Source organism: Papaver somniferum, chromosome 11 (assembly GCF_003573695.1).
Source record: "Papaver somniferum cultivar HN1 chromosome 11, ASM357369v1, whole genome shotgun sequence".
Classification (NCBI taxonomy): domain Eukaryota; kingdom Viridiplantae; phylum Streptophyta; class Magnoliopsida; order Ranunculales; family Papaveraceae; genus Papaver; species Papaver somniferum.
In genome coordinates, this window is record NC_039368.1 from 48,408,484 (window position 1) to 48,426,391 (window position 17,908).

The 17,908-nt window shown below is 35.9% G+C and overlaps 1 protein-coding gene across 1 annotated transcript; it reads left to right on the forward strand.

Annotated features, from left to right (window-relative positions):
- The first annotated feature begins 8,611 nt into the window (after positions 1-8,611).
- Positions 8,612-13,092, forward strand: LOC113323490 (CDK5RAP3-like protein). The gene is made up of 10 exons (XM_026571809.1): positions 8,612-8,792; positions 8,920-9,054; positions 9,930-10,024; positions 10,187-10,281; positions 10,391-10,526; positions 10,642-10,791; positions 10,955-11,521; positions 11,865-12,073; positions 12,279-12,411; positions 12,741-13,092. The coding sequence occupies exons 1-10, from the start codon at positions 8,732-8,734 to the stop codon at positions 12,870-12,872; spliced, it is 1,713 nt and encodes a 570-aa protein (XP_026427594.1). The 5' UTR covers positions 8,612-8,731; the 3' UTR covers positions 12,873-13,092.
- The last annotated feature ends 4,816 nt before the right edge of the window (positions 13,093-17,908 follow it).

Here is a 17,908-nt window from a genome sequence, read left to right on the forward strand (position 1 = left end):
TGATCCGTAAACCATATGTATTTGTAGTGTGAGTTACACATTAATTATCCCCCTTTTCTCCAATATAAATTATCAAAGGACGAAAACTGTGGGATCCTCATGAAATTTTTGTAGAGATACTTCATGACCAAAAGAGAACAACATACCAACTTGTTTCGATGATTTCACATAGTCGAAACTTAGTGTATTCATCAAGGAGTTTATAAAGATACAAGTTAACTCCTACAATATTCCACAACCGCACTCCCACGAAGATTTGGCAATTAAGCACAAGTTCAATTAAGAACTCTCCCCCATAAAATGTCATTCCCGAAAGAACAACAAGAGCGACGTTACTTTTAAAAGAAAAGAAGGATTTCTTCGGACATTAACAAATCACATGAGACATGAATTTGTATCCAAAAATCTCAATTGAATTGACCACAAGGAAAATGATCAGTTCAATTGGTCATGCTCAACATAAGAGAACTTACGGAGCAACACAGTACATACACAAAGATGTGGATCAGGGAAAAACCAATACTGCAGAATAATCAAAGATTCATTCTATTTTTCATAACTATTTGCACAATGACATATAATAGACTCAATCTTCGTAAACAAAAGTTCATCCTTTCTTCCATCAATATTTGCATAATGACATAAAAGGCTTAACTTTTGTAATCAAAAGTTCATTCTATCTTTTATCAATACTTTCATACCGACATATAATAGAGTTAACTTTTGAACAAACTAAACTTCTCATGAATTTAATACATTAAGCACTTTTAATTGAAAGATAAAATCATTCAAGGCTAAAATATCATTAAATTCACTACAACTATTAAAAATAATAGTTTTAATAAGATTAGCATAAGAAGTTCAAAATAAATATCATAAGAAAGAGCTTGAACAAAATGAAGAGAAAGACACTAATCTAGATTGCGATAAAAATCCTCAACAATCTTAGATATTGATTCAGCTATGTCAGGACGAACTGTCACAGCATGAGTCAACTGTCTCTCTAAGCAGTCATTCCTTTGACGAAGACGAGTGACTTCAGGTTTGGCAGGTTTCTTCATTTTATTAATGTCTGTCTGACTTAAAAGAGATGGAGTATCAATGCAAGTCCAGATTGAACAATCTTAAATTGACTACAAATTCGGCTAATGAGCCATGGAAAACCAGGATTTTTCTTCTGTGAGACCATGTGAATCATTTGACGAACAATTAATCTACAGAAATCAACCTCTTCACCAGAAACAAGATGGTACACCAGCTCAGCCAGAGTTCTGCTCCAAATATTTTTGTCGAGAGTACTTGGTATTAAGTTAGCCACAACCAATTTTCCAAAAATCTTCAAATGAAAGCTTATGTTATCCACAGGGAGTTTGCTCTCAACCCAGGGAACATTCTTTCCTAGGAGCAGTTCAGACAACTGATTCTTATTTGGTCTTTGACCTTCTGGTTGAGGAACAACAAATAAATGATGTAAAAGTAATTCTAACAATTCAGCTATAACACCACGGTTAACCTCAATCGGTGTTCCTTTGACCAGAGTCTTGAAAGGGCAGTCAATATTGTTGGGTGAATGCAGATTAGCATAAAATTCACAGGTCAACTCAAGATGTGATTCCCCCAAACCTTTATGAATATCACCCCATACAAACTGGTCCATGAACGTGTGAAATTATGGTTATTGAACCGACTGATCATATACCCTTTCTATGATAAAGTGACCACAAGAGAGTTTATTATATTTGTCCCTGGCAGAGATGTTGATAAAACTAATTAGACGGCTAGCATCAAAGTAAGGTTGTCGAACGTCTATACCAACATCATCATCAACAAACTCATCATCACTGTGAAACAACCTCCTACTTGAACTGGAATGGGTACCCGAACTCTCACCACGATTCAATCTTTTCCTATACGCCATTAAAAATAAGGAGTGAAAAAGAACTTACTAAGTACGTGAATAGTTGTTAATGGTGAAGCTCTGGAATGAGAGCATTGAGGATACCTTTGTCAAAGGATTTCCCGACGTCAACAAAGAGACAAAAAAGAAAAGAAGGCTTTGAGAGTTAGCAAACTCTTGGAAAACTTTTTCGTACTCGAACTGCAATGAATAAGAGGTGAAACGAATGGAGTGAGTTCTTCCTTTTTTATATATCTCAAGGTAGTACATGAACCGTCACAACACGTTTTGGACATGGTTCATACACGTACAGGTTACAAGGCTATAGTACTTGAACCGTACGTGTGTGACAATGACTCGTTTGATTTTTAAACATCATATTTTTACAAATATGAGAAAGAGAATTGGAGCAAAGCTCAACAAGCCTTTAACGAGCACTTCATTGTGAACACATGAGAAGGACTCTATTGCACAGCATGACACCAAGAGAGAGTTTCTTTCCAACAGCTCTTACAGCTTCTAGTATTGAGAGAAACCCACAGAACTGTCTTTACAAGTTTTTCAAAGAATTTAGAAAAGACACAAAGTAAATTGTCTTCATGATTTCTTCGTTTCCAACTTATAAGACCCATTTTCTGCAGATAATGTTTAGTACTGCACATGAAAACTCTTTTGATATAAGGAGACATCCCGACTTCCTTATAAGAGAGGTACGTAAAATTTTCTTGACAGGGTGTAACAGGGTTTAACTGATGAACAGAGTCAAGTTCAGAGATGAAACTGACTGAAAGATGAGATTTGGATACTTCTTGTATAATCTCCAACATGTCTGATACACAGGAGACAGAGGAATTACCCTTGCTGAGAAGAAGATCAATATCAACCTCAATATGAGAGTTATTCATCATAACTTGATTTAGCTTATCAAGAGAATCTTGCTCTTTCCGGAGATAAAACTCAACATCAAGAGACAAGCACTGAAGCCTTTTCTCAAGCCCTGTAAACATTTCTACGGATTTTAAACCTGGTGGAGGTTTGGATAGAATTTCTTCTACAAATTTAACTAAATCATTCATAGAAGAGAATTCTAAAATCCCTGGATCTGGTGGTGCATTTATTGAGATAACACATCTGTCCATATTCAGATCGCTATAAACACAAACTTCTAAGGTCTTAAATGTGTTTGCCTTCTCTGATACCAATTGAAAAAGCGGGGGTCTAACAACCACATCTAATATTTCGTTCGACAATCTGAATAGACAAACTCCAATATACTTTCAAGAGAATCAACTAAACAGTCAGACTAAATCTAGAGAAAAGTATATCAAAGAGTTTTATATCTCAATCTCTCAATCTGCAATCAGCAAATAGGAATTTGCTTAACAGTAGTTAATCAAGGTTAGATGAAAACCTGATTAGATTCAAGCTAATATATTTCAACCGTTAGATCAAACTTAGCTTGTTATACACAAATGAAATGTACCCTCATTTAGGTTTAAGTAACCGTACCTAAACGTGTACACCATGTTGGCTTAACAGTAGTTAACCAAGGTTATCTATATGAACACTCTCATATCAACCTTATTCATCTTAACCATAACTAGTTCAAATGACTCAAATGAAACTAGTTAACGAGTTGTTCGATTACTATATTCTCATAGAAGTATACAAGAACACAATTGAAGCAAAATCGGTTCGATCCACTCGAATCAATTCATGAAAATTATAGTCACGGTTTGCAAAGAATGAATTCCTTCATATATAAATGTATTAGTTCATGAGCCAACCGATTTTAGAACTTTAACCACTCAAGTATGCATACGGGTACGCATACTAAGTAGCCGGTCTGAGTTTGCGTTCGCTAGTATGCGAACGTGTACGCATACTTAAGTACACTTCCAAAACCCAGCAGATATTCCCAGACCTATACCTTACGCAAGTACGCGTACCGTTATGTGTACTTGGTACACGGAATTTCACAACTACAAGAACGCATACGGGTATGCATACTTTAGTTCCGGTCATGGATCACATACATGCAAGAATGCACACTATGTTTATAGTCCAATGATGGTTAAGTATTCTAAACTCTATTTCAATCATTGAAACTTTCTTAGAGGATGACAATAGACGTTTTCACACACTATTAGCATCAAAGAAATTTTGAAGTTATTGAAATAATCATAACGAAACATTCCAAGTCTACACCAAATGATTGTATCACACAAACCATGTAAGATGTTACTCGGCGATTTTTACATGATCATCTTTTGACTTTCGTCAAGAATATAGGGTGAACTTGATTGAAGCAAAAGCTTACCAACACATATTTCGATAAATATGTAAGCGAGTTAAAGTCAGCTCAAAATCTCAAATTGTATAATCGACAACTATATAGTAATACTACTTTTGTCTCAATATAGGAGATAAAGTAGAAATAGATTTTCCAAGTGATAGATGAGTTTTAGTCTCCACATACCTTTTGTTGATGAAGTTCCACAAGCTCTCCTTAGTAGTTCTTCATCTTCAATTGATGAACACCGTGAAGTCTGATGCTCAACTACACAATCTATCCTAGTCCGAGACATCACTATAAGTAGACTAGAAATCAAGACTTATAGTTTTGATCACTAACATTGACAAACAAGCTTGAGATAGCAAGGCTTGCGAGTTCGACCGAGCAGTGCTCTAACAGATCTTACATATTAATGGGCAAATAACAAGTAAGCTTTCCTATTGTCGATTATTTATTGGTAAACATATAATTCAAACAAATTTGGAGTAAAACCTCTCTAAAAACGTAAAGTTTGGTTCTGACTTATGCCGTAAAATTAATAAATCCGAATATTAGAGGTTGGTACTTAGATGCAGCGCGACGAGAGTGATATAATCGTTAAGACAGTGAGTTGGGGATAACCTGTTAAACCCTTGTGATAGTCTCACTGAAATTAATTTGTTCTTCTGATGTTGAATGCATTTTAACACAGTAATCGTTGAGGGACTTATATTGGATCCATTAATGACAAGTGATTTGTGATTATAATTGAATCCCTGAAGAATTCTAGTTTTTAAATCAGACAATCACTTGATCTCGTGAATTACACAAGTTCGCAATTTAATTATAATTACCACTCTGAATAGGAGAAGTTTGTGAACAATCCTATTGTGTTATAAATATTTTTGGGATATAAAATAAAAATCCGGATGGATTTATGATATCATCACTTGAAACCTCTTGAAATCCCCTTACTAACGGTAAAATCCGCGCTTAAACAGAACTACGACATCTCGTTAAAATTGAAATATTTTTTCGGTGTGATGTCCGCGAGCATGCTAGCATGAAAATCTGTCTGTATAGGTTAAAATATCTACTTTTCATACTCATAATATTTTTTGTGTTGTTAAATTAACTCTTACTTTGTGACCTTAGATTAGAAGGAGGCATATATGTCACGTCTAGAAATACTTTATGATCCAGAAATATCATGTAAGAACATAATGTGAGCACTTTATTGTTGTCATAAATTTCTTTTGCAGATTACATTTTTAAAGGTAAAAATTGATGTATGCAAAAAGCAGAAGCCTTTGATTGTTATAGCTGAAGCTAAAGAGGCGAACGAAATTGCAAGATTGCTAATAGGGGTATCAAATTTTTCCGGGGTGTACTAAAATACATATAGGACAAAACAACAATTGCTTTTGGGTTGGTATACCCCCAGTAATTTGGTACCCCCATTAGCATCCTTGCGAAATTGGTGTGCAATGGTTGAAAATTTTGAATGCGAAGTGTAAAATATTGATGGCGCACCGGGAGAAAATCTAACAGTCGATCCTCCCGCACTATAAATAGTAAACTTTACCACCAACTTTTATCTTAAAATTTTAATTTCAGGGAGTAGTCCCGTAAATCTTCCCCTAGACTTTTCTACTTCCCCAATATTTTTTCTCGTAGGATTTTCCTTGTCACGGTAACTAGACAATATATGTATGTTTAGGACCAGCGACATCTGTTATATCATTTTCCTTTACACAGGTTGTGTCTTACGTGGTTTTTCAGACAAGGATTTTAACGAGGCGACATCAACATCGATACTTGCATTATTATGATTGTGAGGCGTTCAGGTTTAGTCCTAAATAGTTTTCATGGCGTAGTTTTGACGACAAGATTTTGTTTTGTGACTATCATCATCTCTCTAAAACTTTAATTGTTGTTTATTTTCTCGTTCGTCTTTTATCCCAATAAATTTTTCTAACAAGGTTTTAACAAGGTGACATTCTTAGAGTGTTGGTTATCTAAGGGAGAATGTTACATGAACATAGTCATGTGGTTGTCCCATTATTCACCCATTCGCGATGTGTCAAAAAAAAATCGAGATAATCTTCATTATTATTATCTAATGAACTTGATTTTACTGTCATCACGCATATCCATGTAACACTACATATTATTATAGTGGAATTTGATATTTGCCAACTCTGTAAAATATATGTATACATATATGGTCATGTTCAGTGCTTTGTACGAATACAATCGAGAAATAATGAGAACTCCTTTTTTCTTTTCCTATATTATGTATCTCTAACACTTTATTTGCCAATACCGGTGCTTGATTATAACTTAGGTTGTGCTTGATTGTATTATGGAATTTCCTATCTTTTCATAGAAATAATATGTTTCCGTAGTTTGATTTTAAATATAATTCCTTGAAAACTGAGTCCATTTTACGAAAAAACGTTATCTAAAGCATGGTTTTAGCTTAATTTCATGTAAAGTCTTTTCTTGCCTCCTCAAGTTATGATTCTTAGAATACATTCTCCACGGAACAACTTTCTTTCCCTTTTTCAAACTTTAATAATTTTATGACAGTATCTAGGGTTTTCATCAGGATTCCTACAAGTATCCCATGGAGCTTATGGAAAGAGCAAACCTCCCGTATTTATGAAGGGCAATAAAAGTTAATCGAGGCTCTTATTAGCGAGATAATAATTCTTACTTTTCATTGAGCTTCTTCTACCCGTTTTTATATGAAAATAGGCAACATGGATTTTTTGATCCACCATGAATTTTAGTTGCCTTTTGCTCTAAATTGTGTTAAGATTCTCTTTGTTTAATTATGCTTCTTGGTCTCCCTTTGTCCTTGGAGTCTTGGGTTGTAAACTTTTGAACTTTTCATCTATACAAAATCGTCATTATTGAGAAAAAAAACAAACAAATAGCCAAATTCAATTCAACAAAATTTTGCATGATTGCTAAAGGGATTACCAGGATTAGCAGGGGGTACTGTTTTATATGGACAATTTTTTTTTTAAATCCGACACTAATCTCGGATCACTTAAATGGTACCTTGCTAATCCCAGTAACCCACTTTAGTAGTCATGAAATAGGTCGATAAGAGATGCATAGACTTGCTATATATGGTGTATAGTTGTAACACTTCTTACTTCAGCGGAAGAAATTGAAAAAACTACTAATTCAGTAAAAGAAACGCTAAGTTTGGGGTCAAATGATAAGGTGGCAAATCAAGATGGTAGTTTTGAGATGAAAGAAATGGTAGAAACTCAGCTGGAAGTTATTGAACTACCTGCCACCAACGCAGCAACTGAAGAAGTAGACACTGCTAGAGCTGCTGAGCAAATCTCATCTGAAAGGGTTATAGCATGATACATCTGGCTGCACCTGCAAAGAGTCCAACCAAAACTGCAAGCATTAAGAATCCAAAAGAGACAATGACTTCAAATATAATGCAAGGTTTAGTTTTAATGCACATGGACCAAGCTGCACTGCAAGGAATGATCAAGTGACCAAAATTACGAAGAATGATTCAATGGGTAGTGACGCGAGGAATGATAAAGGAAGAAATGCCTCAAATTCTAATGCAGCAAAAGTTGGAACAGTTGGTAAAGGTGATGGGAAGAAAAACATTTCAGAGGGTGATTGAACCGTAGTTAAAGGGAAGAAGAGTTCTCCCGTAAAAAAAGAGTTCTCCCCTCAAAAAGCTGCAATCACCTAAAAGGAATCTGTATAGTGACTTCACCGACGGTAGAAGGTTTGCAATCAACAAGGTGAGTATGATGGAGGGAATTTGTGAGAAGAGGGGAGTCTTCAATCTCGATATAGTTCAACTAAAGCTTCTATCCCTCCTCATGCAAAGAACATGGAAGAAAAAGTGTTAATCGAAGACTGCGCAGAGGATGAAGACTATTCCGATGGTGAATTCGAAAGACCAACAAATCATCTTTCTCATAAGGAAAAAGCCTTAAGAAGGACTCATAGGGAACTTGTAAGGTTAAGTTGTGAAAGTATGAATGAGAATTGCCAAGAAAGCTTAGTTAGAGGTCTTAGAAACCAAGCAAAAAAAGTCTTAGTCTACTTGTGTTAGCTTGTTAGCCCGACTTTGATTTTTCTCCGTAATAAGTAGTTTGCTCCTATTTGGGTTTCGCTTGTGTGAAATATTTTTTGTCTTTCGTGTTTTTGTTGACATGTGCCTCCCTTTGACTCGCCTAGGCGTCTCCTTTCTTGTTTTGTTTCTTTTCAATAGGTTTTTATCCCTTCCTTTACTTTAGAAAAACAACAAAACACTTCCTTCTTTTTTTTTCTTTTTTTTTTTTGAAGCAACAAAACACTTCCTGCTTCAAAACAGAATATGGAAAACAAATGAAAAGAAGAAAACTTAAAACTTCTTACACTTGTCGTCCTCATTGACTCCACAATAGCATTTACACACGTGTGGTACGTTAGAAGTCAGAATAACGCTGAAACAAAACAACTGTTACATACCCGATACGTATTCATATCATCCCTGAGTTTCGAGAGAGTGAAAGGGAAGAAAAAAGATGCAGGATCAGACAGATATCCGTAACCTTCCAATTGAGATAGCTTTTTCGCGTCTCGGAGGTAAGATTTTAAAATACTCCTAAAACCCTAGTTTCATTCTTTCTGAAGTCAATGTCCACTGTTTCATTTTATTTTCTTTTGATTGTTGATCTGATTATGTGTTACTTAATTTTATCTGGACTGAAAGAATGGCTGACCGATCGGAAGAAAATTCCTGGAGATTGGAGGAAACGTTTGACGGCAATCAGAGCTAAGATATCTTCTGCTTTCTCGTTGTTGCCCAAGGATGTTGATCCTTATTTCCAAACCCTAGATCCTGAAGGTAGTCAACTCATTGCATTTCATTATTCTTTTTATTGAAGTCCTTTGGGTAGCAGTATTTGCATGCACATTTTAGTTTATGAAATTGAATTGTTTAAAAATAAAATTATTGAATAAGTAAATTGAACACTTAAAAATTATTTGGGGGAATTGTGGAATTTGAACTAAACAGAGTAAGCGTCATTAGATGGAAATAAGGAAAACAGGACTCACTTTATATGAGTTATCTTTTTCTTTTCAGTGATCAATATGAGAACAAAATGTATATCTGGTTTCATAGCAAATAGGAAAACTAATTTTGCTCATGTTTAAGGGTAGAGTCCATAATGTTATTCTTCTATGACAACATAGTATTAGTTGATCAGACTTTGGTGGATTGAAGGTCATGATAGATGATTCTGATATCTTAAGTATTTTTCTTATTAGTATGTGAGATTTCACTATAAGATGAATTATATGGTGGTGAGAAAACTGGATGGACATGCTCACAAACATACAAACAGTAGCGGCATTGTTTCTTATATGGTTAATCTTATGGACTGTGACAAAAACGTCCTTATTGGCGATGCAACTAATTGGATTGATAGAATATTAGAATGTGAAGCAAACCTTACAAGATGCATCGACATTTGCATGTAAAAATAAGTCGCAAAGTGTTCAGTTACTGTTTTACAGTCTCAAGATAGCCCTAGTAAGCCTGAAGTAGAATGGTTATGCAGTTTTATCAGTTGTTGACTCTTTCTAAAGGCACTTTCATCCTTTATATTTTTTTTTTCTTGCGGGTAGCTCTTCACCAATTACATTGATAGTGATACTTATTCTGCTGGATGATTTTGATGTGTCCATTTCTTGTCTGAACATGTGCATGTTTTTCAGCAATTGGGTACACAGAAGCAAAACAAATATATGACATTCTTCTGAAATCAACGCCAGAATGCCGGAATATTTTTGGGCGGCTATCAGGTTCTGCTGTAAGACCTACTTATACCATGATAGCTTCATTTAAATTAACAATCGTATTCACTCTCATTGTCTATCTTCTCTTTATCTTTGCATGCTTCTTTATGTATCTGAGTTATTCTGAGCATTTCGTTCAATATTTTTTTGTCATATTGTTAATCATCTTCCAACAGGGTGAGTGGGAGGCCATTGTCCGAGCTTTTGAGAAAGACCATATTCACCTCGGGGAGGCTGCACAAATAATGGTTCAAAACGTCAGCTATGAAATGTGAGGCAGTCTTTTCACTCATTTGCTCCTATGTTTACCGAACATGATATGTTGTATAACTGCTGGATATGTCTCTGATATTCTTAACATTCAATCCCAAAATATGAAGTCCATATCAGAAAAAACAGGTCCAGAAAATCCAGCAACAACTAGCAGAGTTAGATCGCAAAGAGGCTGTTATTAAACGATCCGCAGCTTTATCTGCAGCAAAATTCGTAGAAGCTTGCCAGGAGCTAGGATTGCAGGTTCTTATTTTGACTATGAATGTTAATCCCAGTTATGATTGTTGAATTGCTCAATTTTTGACTTTCTATGGAATCAGTTGGAAGCCTCAAAAACTATGGTTATGTCTTTACGCAGGGGAAAAACGTGAGACCGGAACTTGTTGAAACTGCAAAATCACTTCCAAACACTTTCAGCAAGTTCTTGGAAGTTATAAATGGCGACTCTGTGTTGCAAGCCATGGATTATTATTCAAACTTTGTAAGAGATGCTCACACAGAGACTGAGGTAAACTGCATTGATGTGGTTATAGCCAATTGTTGCATGTTGAATCTGTATGTGCGAATAGTAGTGAACCCTGACAATGCTCATAATTTTACTGCTAGCTTTTGTGCATTTAAGACCGTAAAACTGTCAAAAAGGAATGTTTATACATGCGTATTTGTTGCAGAAAACTTCAGGGGTTGTGCTGCCAAATTTGAGGGATCTTGTTGAAAATCCTCCATCTCTCAGTGTTGAGGACCATGGTTCTGTAGTAGAACCATTCAAAGTTATTGGATCTTGTGGCATAGATGGGGACTTGGTGTCTGATGCTGATAATCCAAATGATAATATCGATTGGGATATCTCTGTTGACAGCTCTCAGATTGATTGGGACATAGGAACTACAGAAGAAACTGAAGAAGCGGCAAATGGATTGGGACCTTATGAAATAGTAAATGCCAGTGAGGCATTGCAAGATTCTGTTGACGGCAACTCCATGGGACTTGAACAATGTCTATCACATAATCCCGAGGATAGCCATGCTCCAGATTCTTCTTTGCCAGATATATCTTGGGATATTAGTGTTGAAAATCCTCAACTTGATATGCATGAAGAAGCAGTTGTAGTGAACGTCGATATAGAAACTCAGTCAGGTCTTTCAAGTGGATCTGTCAAGTCCACGGATATTAACCAAGAGAGAAGCCAGCTTCTGGATACGGAGTATAGGAACAAAATTCTTGATGATCTGTTTGAGGTATTGCTTTGGCTCCACTAGATAATTTGGTGATAATAAACTGTGTTACATGTGCATTTCTGAGAAAACGACAGAAGGAGGTACTTATAGACCCTAATTATGTATACAACATCCCTGATAAAAGAAGATAAGCTATTAACGTGATGAGCCAATGTATGGTCCAGTGAATATCGTGCTTAACTGTAAATGTAGTCATGCTGCATGTTAGGGAAATTCAATAATTTATCTGTGTTGAAGCTGTTCGTAAATGAGAATGCCTCATCACATTCTTACAAGATACCTTTCCTTTTTACCTAATCTTTTTTGGTAAAGGCATTAATCTAGTTTTGCATTGTATTGACAGATCAAAGCATTTTTAAATCAGCGCATGCTGGAGTTACGAAGTGAAGAAACTTCATCTCTGCAACATCAAGTTCAGGCAGTTGCTCCCTTTGTATTGCAACAGTACACTGCCGATGCCGTTCAAACGATGCTGTCTGATACATCCTCTGCCATTGGTATACTTACGGGTCGGAAAACTAGAGACTTGATAATGATTCTCAACTCTAAAAGGTGCTACTATTTACAAATTTTAAAAACCAATAAAAAATCGTCAGTCCAGAATATGTGCGAAGTAGATGCATATAATGCCAAAAATGGATTACTTACAGATTCTTTCGTAGGAAATTCGTTGTTTTGTTCCATAAATTTTCCTCTCAAATTGTCAATAATTTAATCTGATAGTATTTGACAGTATTTTGAAACGTGGAATTTTCAGATTTCTAGACAGACTAGTTACTACCATAGAGGAAAAGAAGCACCATGAAGTTAAGCTGAAAGAGAGTTTGAAAGATTTGGTGGGAAGACGCATGGAGTTTCAAAATACATTATCTTCCTCATGGCCAAAACAAGTAAGTTTACTTGCATCAATTTTTTAAAATCTCCAGATGGTTCTCGCCGTGCATGGAATTGCATGAAAAACATGTATATCAATATGTAAGCATCGTAAAGTAATGATTCTTGGCATCCTGAATGTGAAACACCTGAACTTCAACCATGCAACTACTACGCAATAAAAATCTCTCTTACAGTATTGAACATTTCTTGATCAGAATATTGGTTGTTTCCTTAATGTTGTATTTAGGCTTCGAACATAGTTCTCGCGAATTATATGTGATTTTACCAACTAGTTTATCCTTGAAAACAACATAACACTTGAAAACACTATTTTCATTTGCAGGAAGCAGCACTGGCGAAAACAAGGGAGCTGAAGAAGCTCTGTGAATCTTCACTCTCATCTATGTTCGAGGGCAGGCCTGTCCACATAATTGGAGAGATTAATACCATGTTGACTAGTAGTGTTACTCCTTAAAAGTAGTGTTAAAACTTCGCCCACTGGAACTAATATGATAGATCTGAAGTAGTTTATCTAGTCATCAGAGTAAAATTCTAGAGAGAATTGATACAACTTCTCCAATCTTTGTGGTGTCTTAGTCATGATGCTAGCGTGTTTGATGTTTTGGTCTTCTTGATTTCCATTTTCATTGCAAATCTAATTTTTCAGTCACTATAATCTATGAGACCTTCTCCAATGGCATGTGTGTGGAGATAAATGTCAAAATCCACCTAGGATACATATCCATTTTCTCTAAAATCATTCTCTAACCCTAATGTCTTAAACCGATATATAGATGACTTTGGATAGACAATGTTAGGTGGAATGCCTAGTCTAGTTTTTGACATTCCCCTTAACATTGACTTTCGCCTCACCCGCTCCACCCACATTGTTTTACAACATATCCATGAGAACATGGTAATATAGTGGAGCACCTCTTTAGTTTTCCACAATGTGGGACTAAAGGTTCCATTTCATTCACTAAAAAATGAGTGAGTATCCTTAGACCCTTAGGTCATGAGATCAAACCACAGCAAGACCAAAAAATCATTTATTAAATAACTCATTTTCTCCAACAATTCCCACATGAATGAAATCTCGGTAAAAAACGAAAAATCAGAGTACGGAAAATACCATTTAGGCAAAGGTGTCCATGAGGTCTTGAACCTTGCTTAGAGAGAAGTTACCGGAACTACTAGCTAGACAGTGAACTATGTCTTGAACTGCTAGCGTTTGGTGTAATTCTAATAACATCCATGCATGATATCTTCCAAGTGCTGCTAAGTTTGTGTCGTTTTGTCCATTTTGGCCCTGGACATATCCTGTTTCTCAAAATGCTTTAGAGAATCGGCTCCATTCTCATTGGAAGCGACCCACTTCCTCATTCAGATAGGTGAGTTCCATCAAGAGTGTTTACTGCTACACCCCACTTCAATCTTAAATTGAAACTATAGAACTCATTAAGACTTAATTAAAAGTCATCCTCCACATGCAGTCACACTATCACATCAACACCATAGGGAAGGGACAGAGAATAAAATTCTCTGATAGTGTTTACTTTACCCACCATAAATTAGTTGTCTCATTCGAAATCTTGTTATTGGAATCTCCAGTCAGCAAGGTTGAGTATCCTTCATGGAAAGTTTAATTATCTTTGGTGCACATCAACTTTTCCACTTGAATCTTCTTCCATAATTCAACCATGTTGATCTCGCCAATTTCATGTCTTAGCTTTTTCTTGTACTCAGACCAGGAAGTTCGTAACTTCTCAATTACCGCAGATACTTGAAACGTCTCATCAATGACCATACCTTCATCAAGAATCTCATTAATAATCTGTTGAAATTCGAGGAATTGATGAACAACAGGCTTATCATTCGTCATCTTGAAGTCCATAAACTTCGCCACCAGAAATTTCTTGCTCCCTGCAGTCTCCGCTTGATACTTTGCATCTAACGCAGTCCACAAATCATAAGCACTGAAATTTTCTTTAGCATTGTAAAAATCATACATCGTATCTTCCAAACCATTCATGATATGATTTTTCGCCTGAAAATTACACCGCTTGTTATACTCGATCACCTCCTCAGTTAAGGCTTCAACATTCATCAATTCATCATGTTGAACAAGTACATAATCCAGTTCATGATGGCTTAGATAAAACAACATCTTGGATTGCCATCTCTTGAAATCCTTTCCATTAAACTTCTGTGGTCTTTCAACGTCGTTCTTTCCCATTGTTCCAAGGAATATTAATGTGTTAATATTGTTGGAGTCTTGCAACAATAGAAGAAACGTCAGATGTATCAAACAATAAATATAAAGAACCGTATCAAACAACTCTACCACGAACAAATTGATGAGGGCAGAATCACAGGTTCAACAAGTTGTCCTTAACACATTAGTTCGCGGGTATACTCTAAAGTAATGCTAAACCCCAACGTGCGAAGATGTGTCCAGGATAAGACTGCCCGATATAACTTGTATTAGCACAATACAAGTTACCCACTCTTAAACTCAGCAACGGGGATGGAAGTAAAACGCCGCACGAAAATAAAAGCAAGAAGATGAAGAAAAGTAGACCTAGAGATGGTCGCTGCTTGTGTGTTTTGAAAAGAGATTTTCGAGTTGTATTTATAGGAAAATTAACTTGCAAATCAAGTTAGATTTACGTTTTTTCTTATAAAACGAGTTTTGTTTCTTGTAAAACAATTAAACACAAAAAAAGAACTTTTTCCATAAATAAAACTCTTAAATAAATTATTTATCAAGTTAAAAACTTGCAAAAAATAATTTCAAGTAGACACGGACTTGGTGCTTGGTACACGCGCATGGGCATGGGTCGAAACATGTATAGATATAGCTGGCACAGGCCTATGCCAGAGAGGAATATATTCTAAAAAGTTTCTTAGCCATTCGGCCTCCTCTCCTGCTTTATCTAACGCAATAAACTCCGACTTCATAGTTGAGCGAGCTATACATGTCTGTTTGGAACTCTTCCAAGATACAGACGCACCTGCTAGGAAAATTAACTTGCAAATCAAGTTAGGTTTATGTTTTTTCTTATAAAACGAGTTTTGTTTCTTGTAAAACAATAAAACACAAAAAATGAATTTTTTCCATAAATAAAACTCTTAAATAAATTATTTATCAAGTTAAAAACTTGCAAAAAATAATTTCAAGTAGACACGGACTTGGTGCTTGTTATACGCGCATGGGCATGGGTCGAAACATGTATAGATATAGCTGACACAGGCCTATGCCAGAGAGGAATATATTCTAAAAAGTTTCTTAGCCATTCGGCCTCCTCTCCTGCTTTATCTAACGCAATAAACTCCGACTCCATAGTTGAGCGAGCTATACATGTCTGTTTGGAACTCTTCCAAGATACAGACTCACCTGCTAGGAAAATTAACTTGCAAATCAAGTTAGGTTTAGGTTTTTTCTTATAAAACGAGTTTTGTTTCTTGTAAAACAACTAAACACAAAAAAGGAATTTTATCCATAAATAAAACTCTTAAATAAATTATTTATCAAGTTAAAAACTTGCAAAAAATAATTTCAAGTAGACACGGACTTGGTGCTTGGTACACGCGCATGGGCATGGGTCGAAACATGTATTTTTTGCCCCACCCGCTCCACCCACATTTTTTTACAACATATCCATGAGAACATGGTAATATAGTCGAGCACCTCTTTAGTTTTCCATAATGTGGGACTAAAGGTTCCATTTCATTCACTAAAAAATGAGTGAGTATCCTTAGACCCTTAGGTCATGAGATCAAACCACACCAATACCAAAAAATTATTTATTAAATAACTCATTTTCTCCAACAATCCCCCACATGAATGAAATCTAGGTAAAAACGAAAAATCAGAGTACGGAAAATACCATTTAGGCAAAGGTGTCCATGAGGTCTTGAACCTTGCTTAGAAAGAAGTTATCCGAATTACTAGCTAGACAGTGAACTATGTCTTGAACTGCTAGCGTTTGGTGTAATTATAATAACATCCATGCATGATATCTTCCAAGTGTTGCTAAGTTTGTGCCGTTTTTTCCATTTTGTCCCTGGACATATCCTGTTTCTCAAAATGCTTTAGAGAATCGGCTCCATTCTCATTGGAAGCGACCCACTTCCTCATTCAGATAGGTGAGTTCCATCAAGAGTGTTTACTGCTACACCCCACTTCAATCTTAAATTGAAACTATAGAACTCATTAAGACTTAATTAAAAGTCATCCTCCACATGCAGTCACACTATCACATCAACACCATAGGGAAGGGGCAAAGAATAAAATTCTCTGATAGTGTTTACCTTTACCCACCATAAATTAGTTGTCTCATTCGAAACCTTGTTATTGGAATCTCCAGTCAGCAAGGTTGAGTATCCTTCATGGCAAGTTTAATTATTTGAGCCTAAGCCCCATCCCCTTCGATGCTTTACTAACTATCTCCTTGGGCAAACCTTTCGTCAAAGGGTCCGCGATATTCTCCTTGGACCTTGTCCAATCTATGGAAATAACGCCTGTGGAGATTAGTAATTTCAAAGAATCATGTCTTCTACGCATATGTATATACTTTCCATTGTAGAAGCTATTCTTAGCTCTACCTATTGCAGATTTGCTGTCACAATGTATAGATATAGCTGGCACAGGCCTATGCCAGAGAGGAATATATTCTAAAAAGTTTCTTAGCCATTCGGTCTCCTCTCCTGCTTTATCTAACGCAATAAACTCCAACTCCATAGTCGAGCGAGCTATACATGTCTGTTTGGAACTCTTCCAAGATACAGATGCACCTGCTAGGAAAATTAACTTGCAAATCAAGTTAGGTTTAGGTTTTTTCTTATAAAACGAGTTTTGTGTCTTGTAAAACAATTAAACACAAAAAAGGAGTTTTTTCCATAAATAAAACTCTTAAATAAATTATTTATCAAGTTAAAAACTTGCAAAAAATTATTTCAAGTAGACACGGACTTGGTGCTTGGTACACGCGCATGGGCATGGGTCGAAACATGTATTTTTCGCCCCACCCGCTCCACCCACATTTTTTTACAACATATCCATGAGAACATGGTAATATAGTCGAGCACCTCTTTAGTTTTCCATAATGTGGGACTAAAGGTTCCATTTCATTCACTAAAAAATGAGTGAGTATCCTTAGACCCTTAGGTCATGAGATCAAACCACACCAAGACCAAAAAATCATTTATTAAATAACTCATTTTCTCCAACAATCCATCACATGAATGAAATCTCGGTAAAAAACGAAAAATCAGAGTACGAAAAATACCATTTAGGCAAAGGTGTCCATGAGGTCTTGAACCTTGCTTAGAAAGAAGTTACCGGAACTACTAGCTAGACAGTGAACTATGTCTTGAACTGCTAGCGTTTGGTGTAATTCTATTAACATCCATGCATGATATCTTACAAGTGTTGCTAAGTTTGTGCCGTTTTGTCCATTTTGTCCCTGGACATATCCTGTTTCTCAAAATGCTTTAGAGAATCGGCTC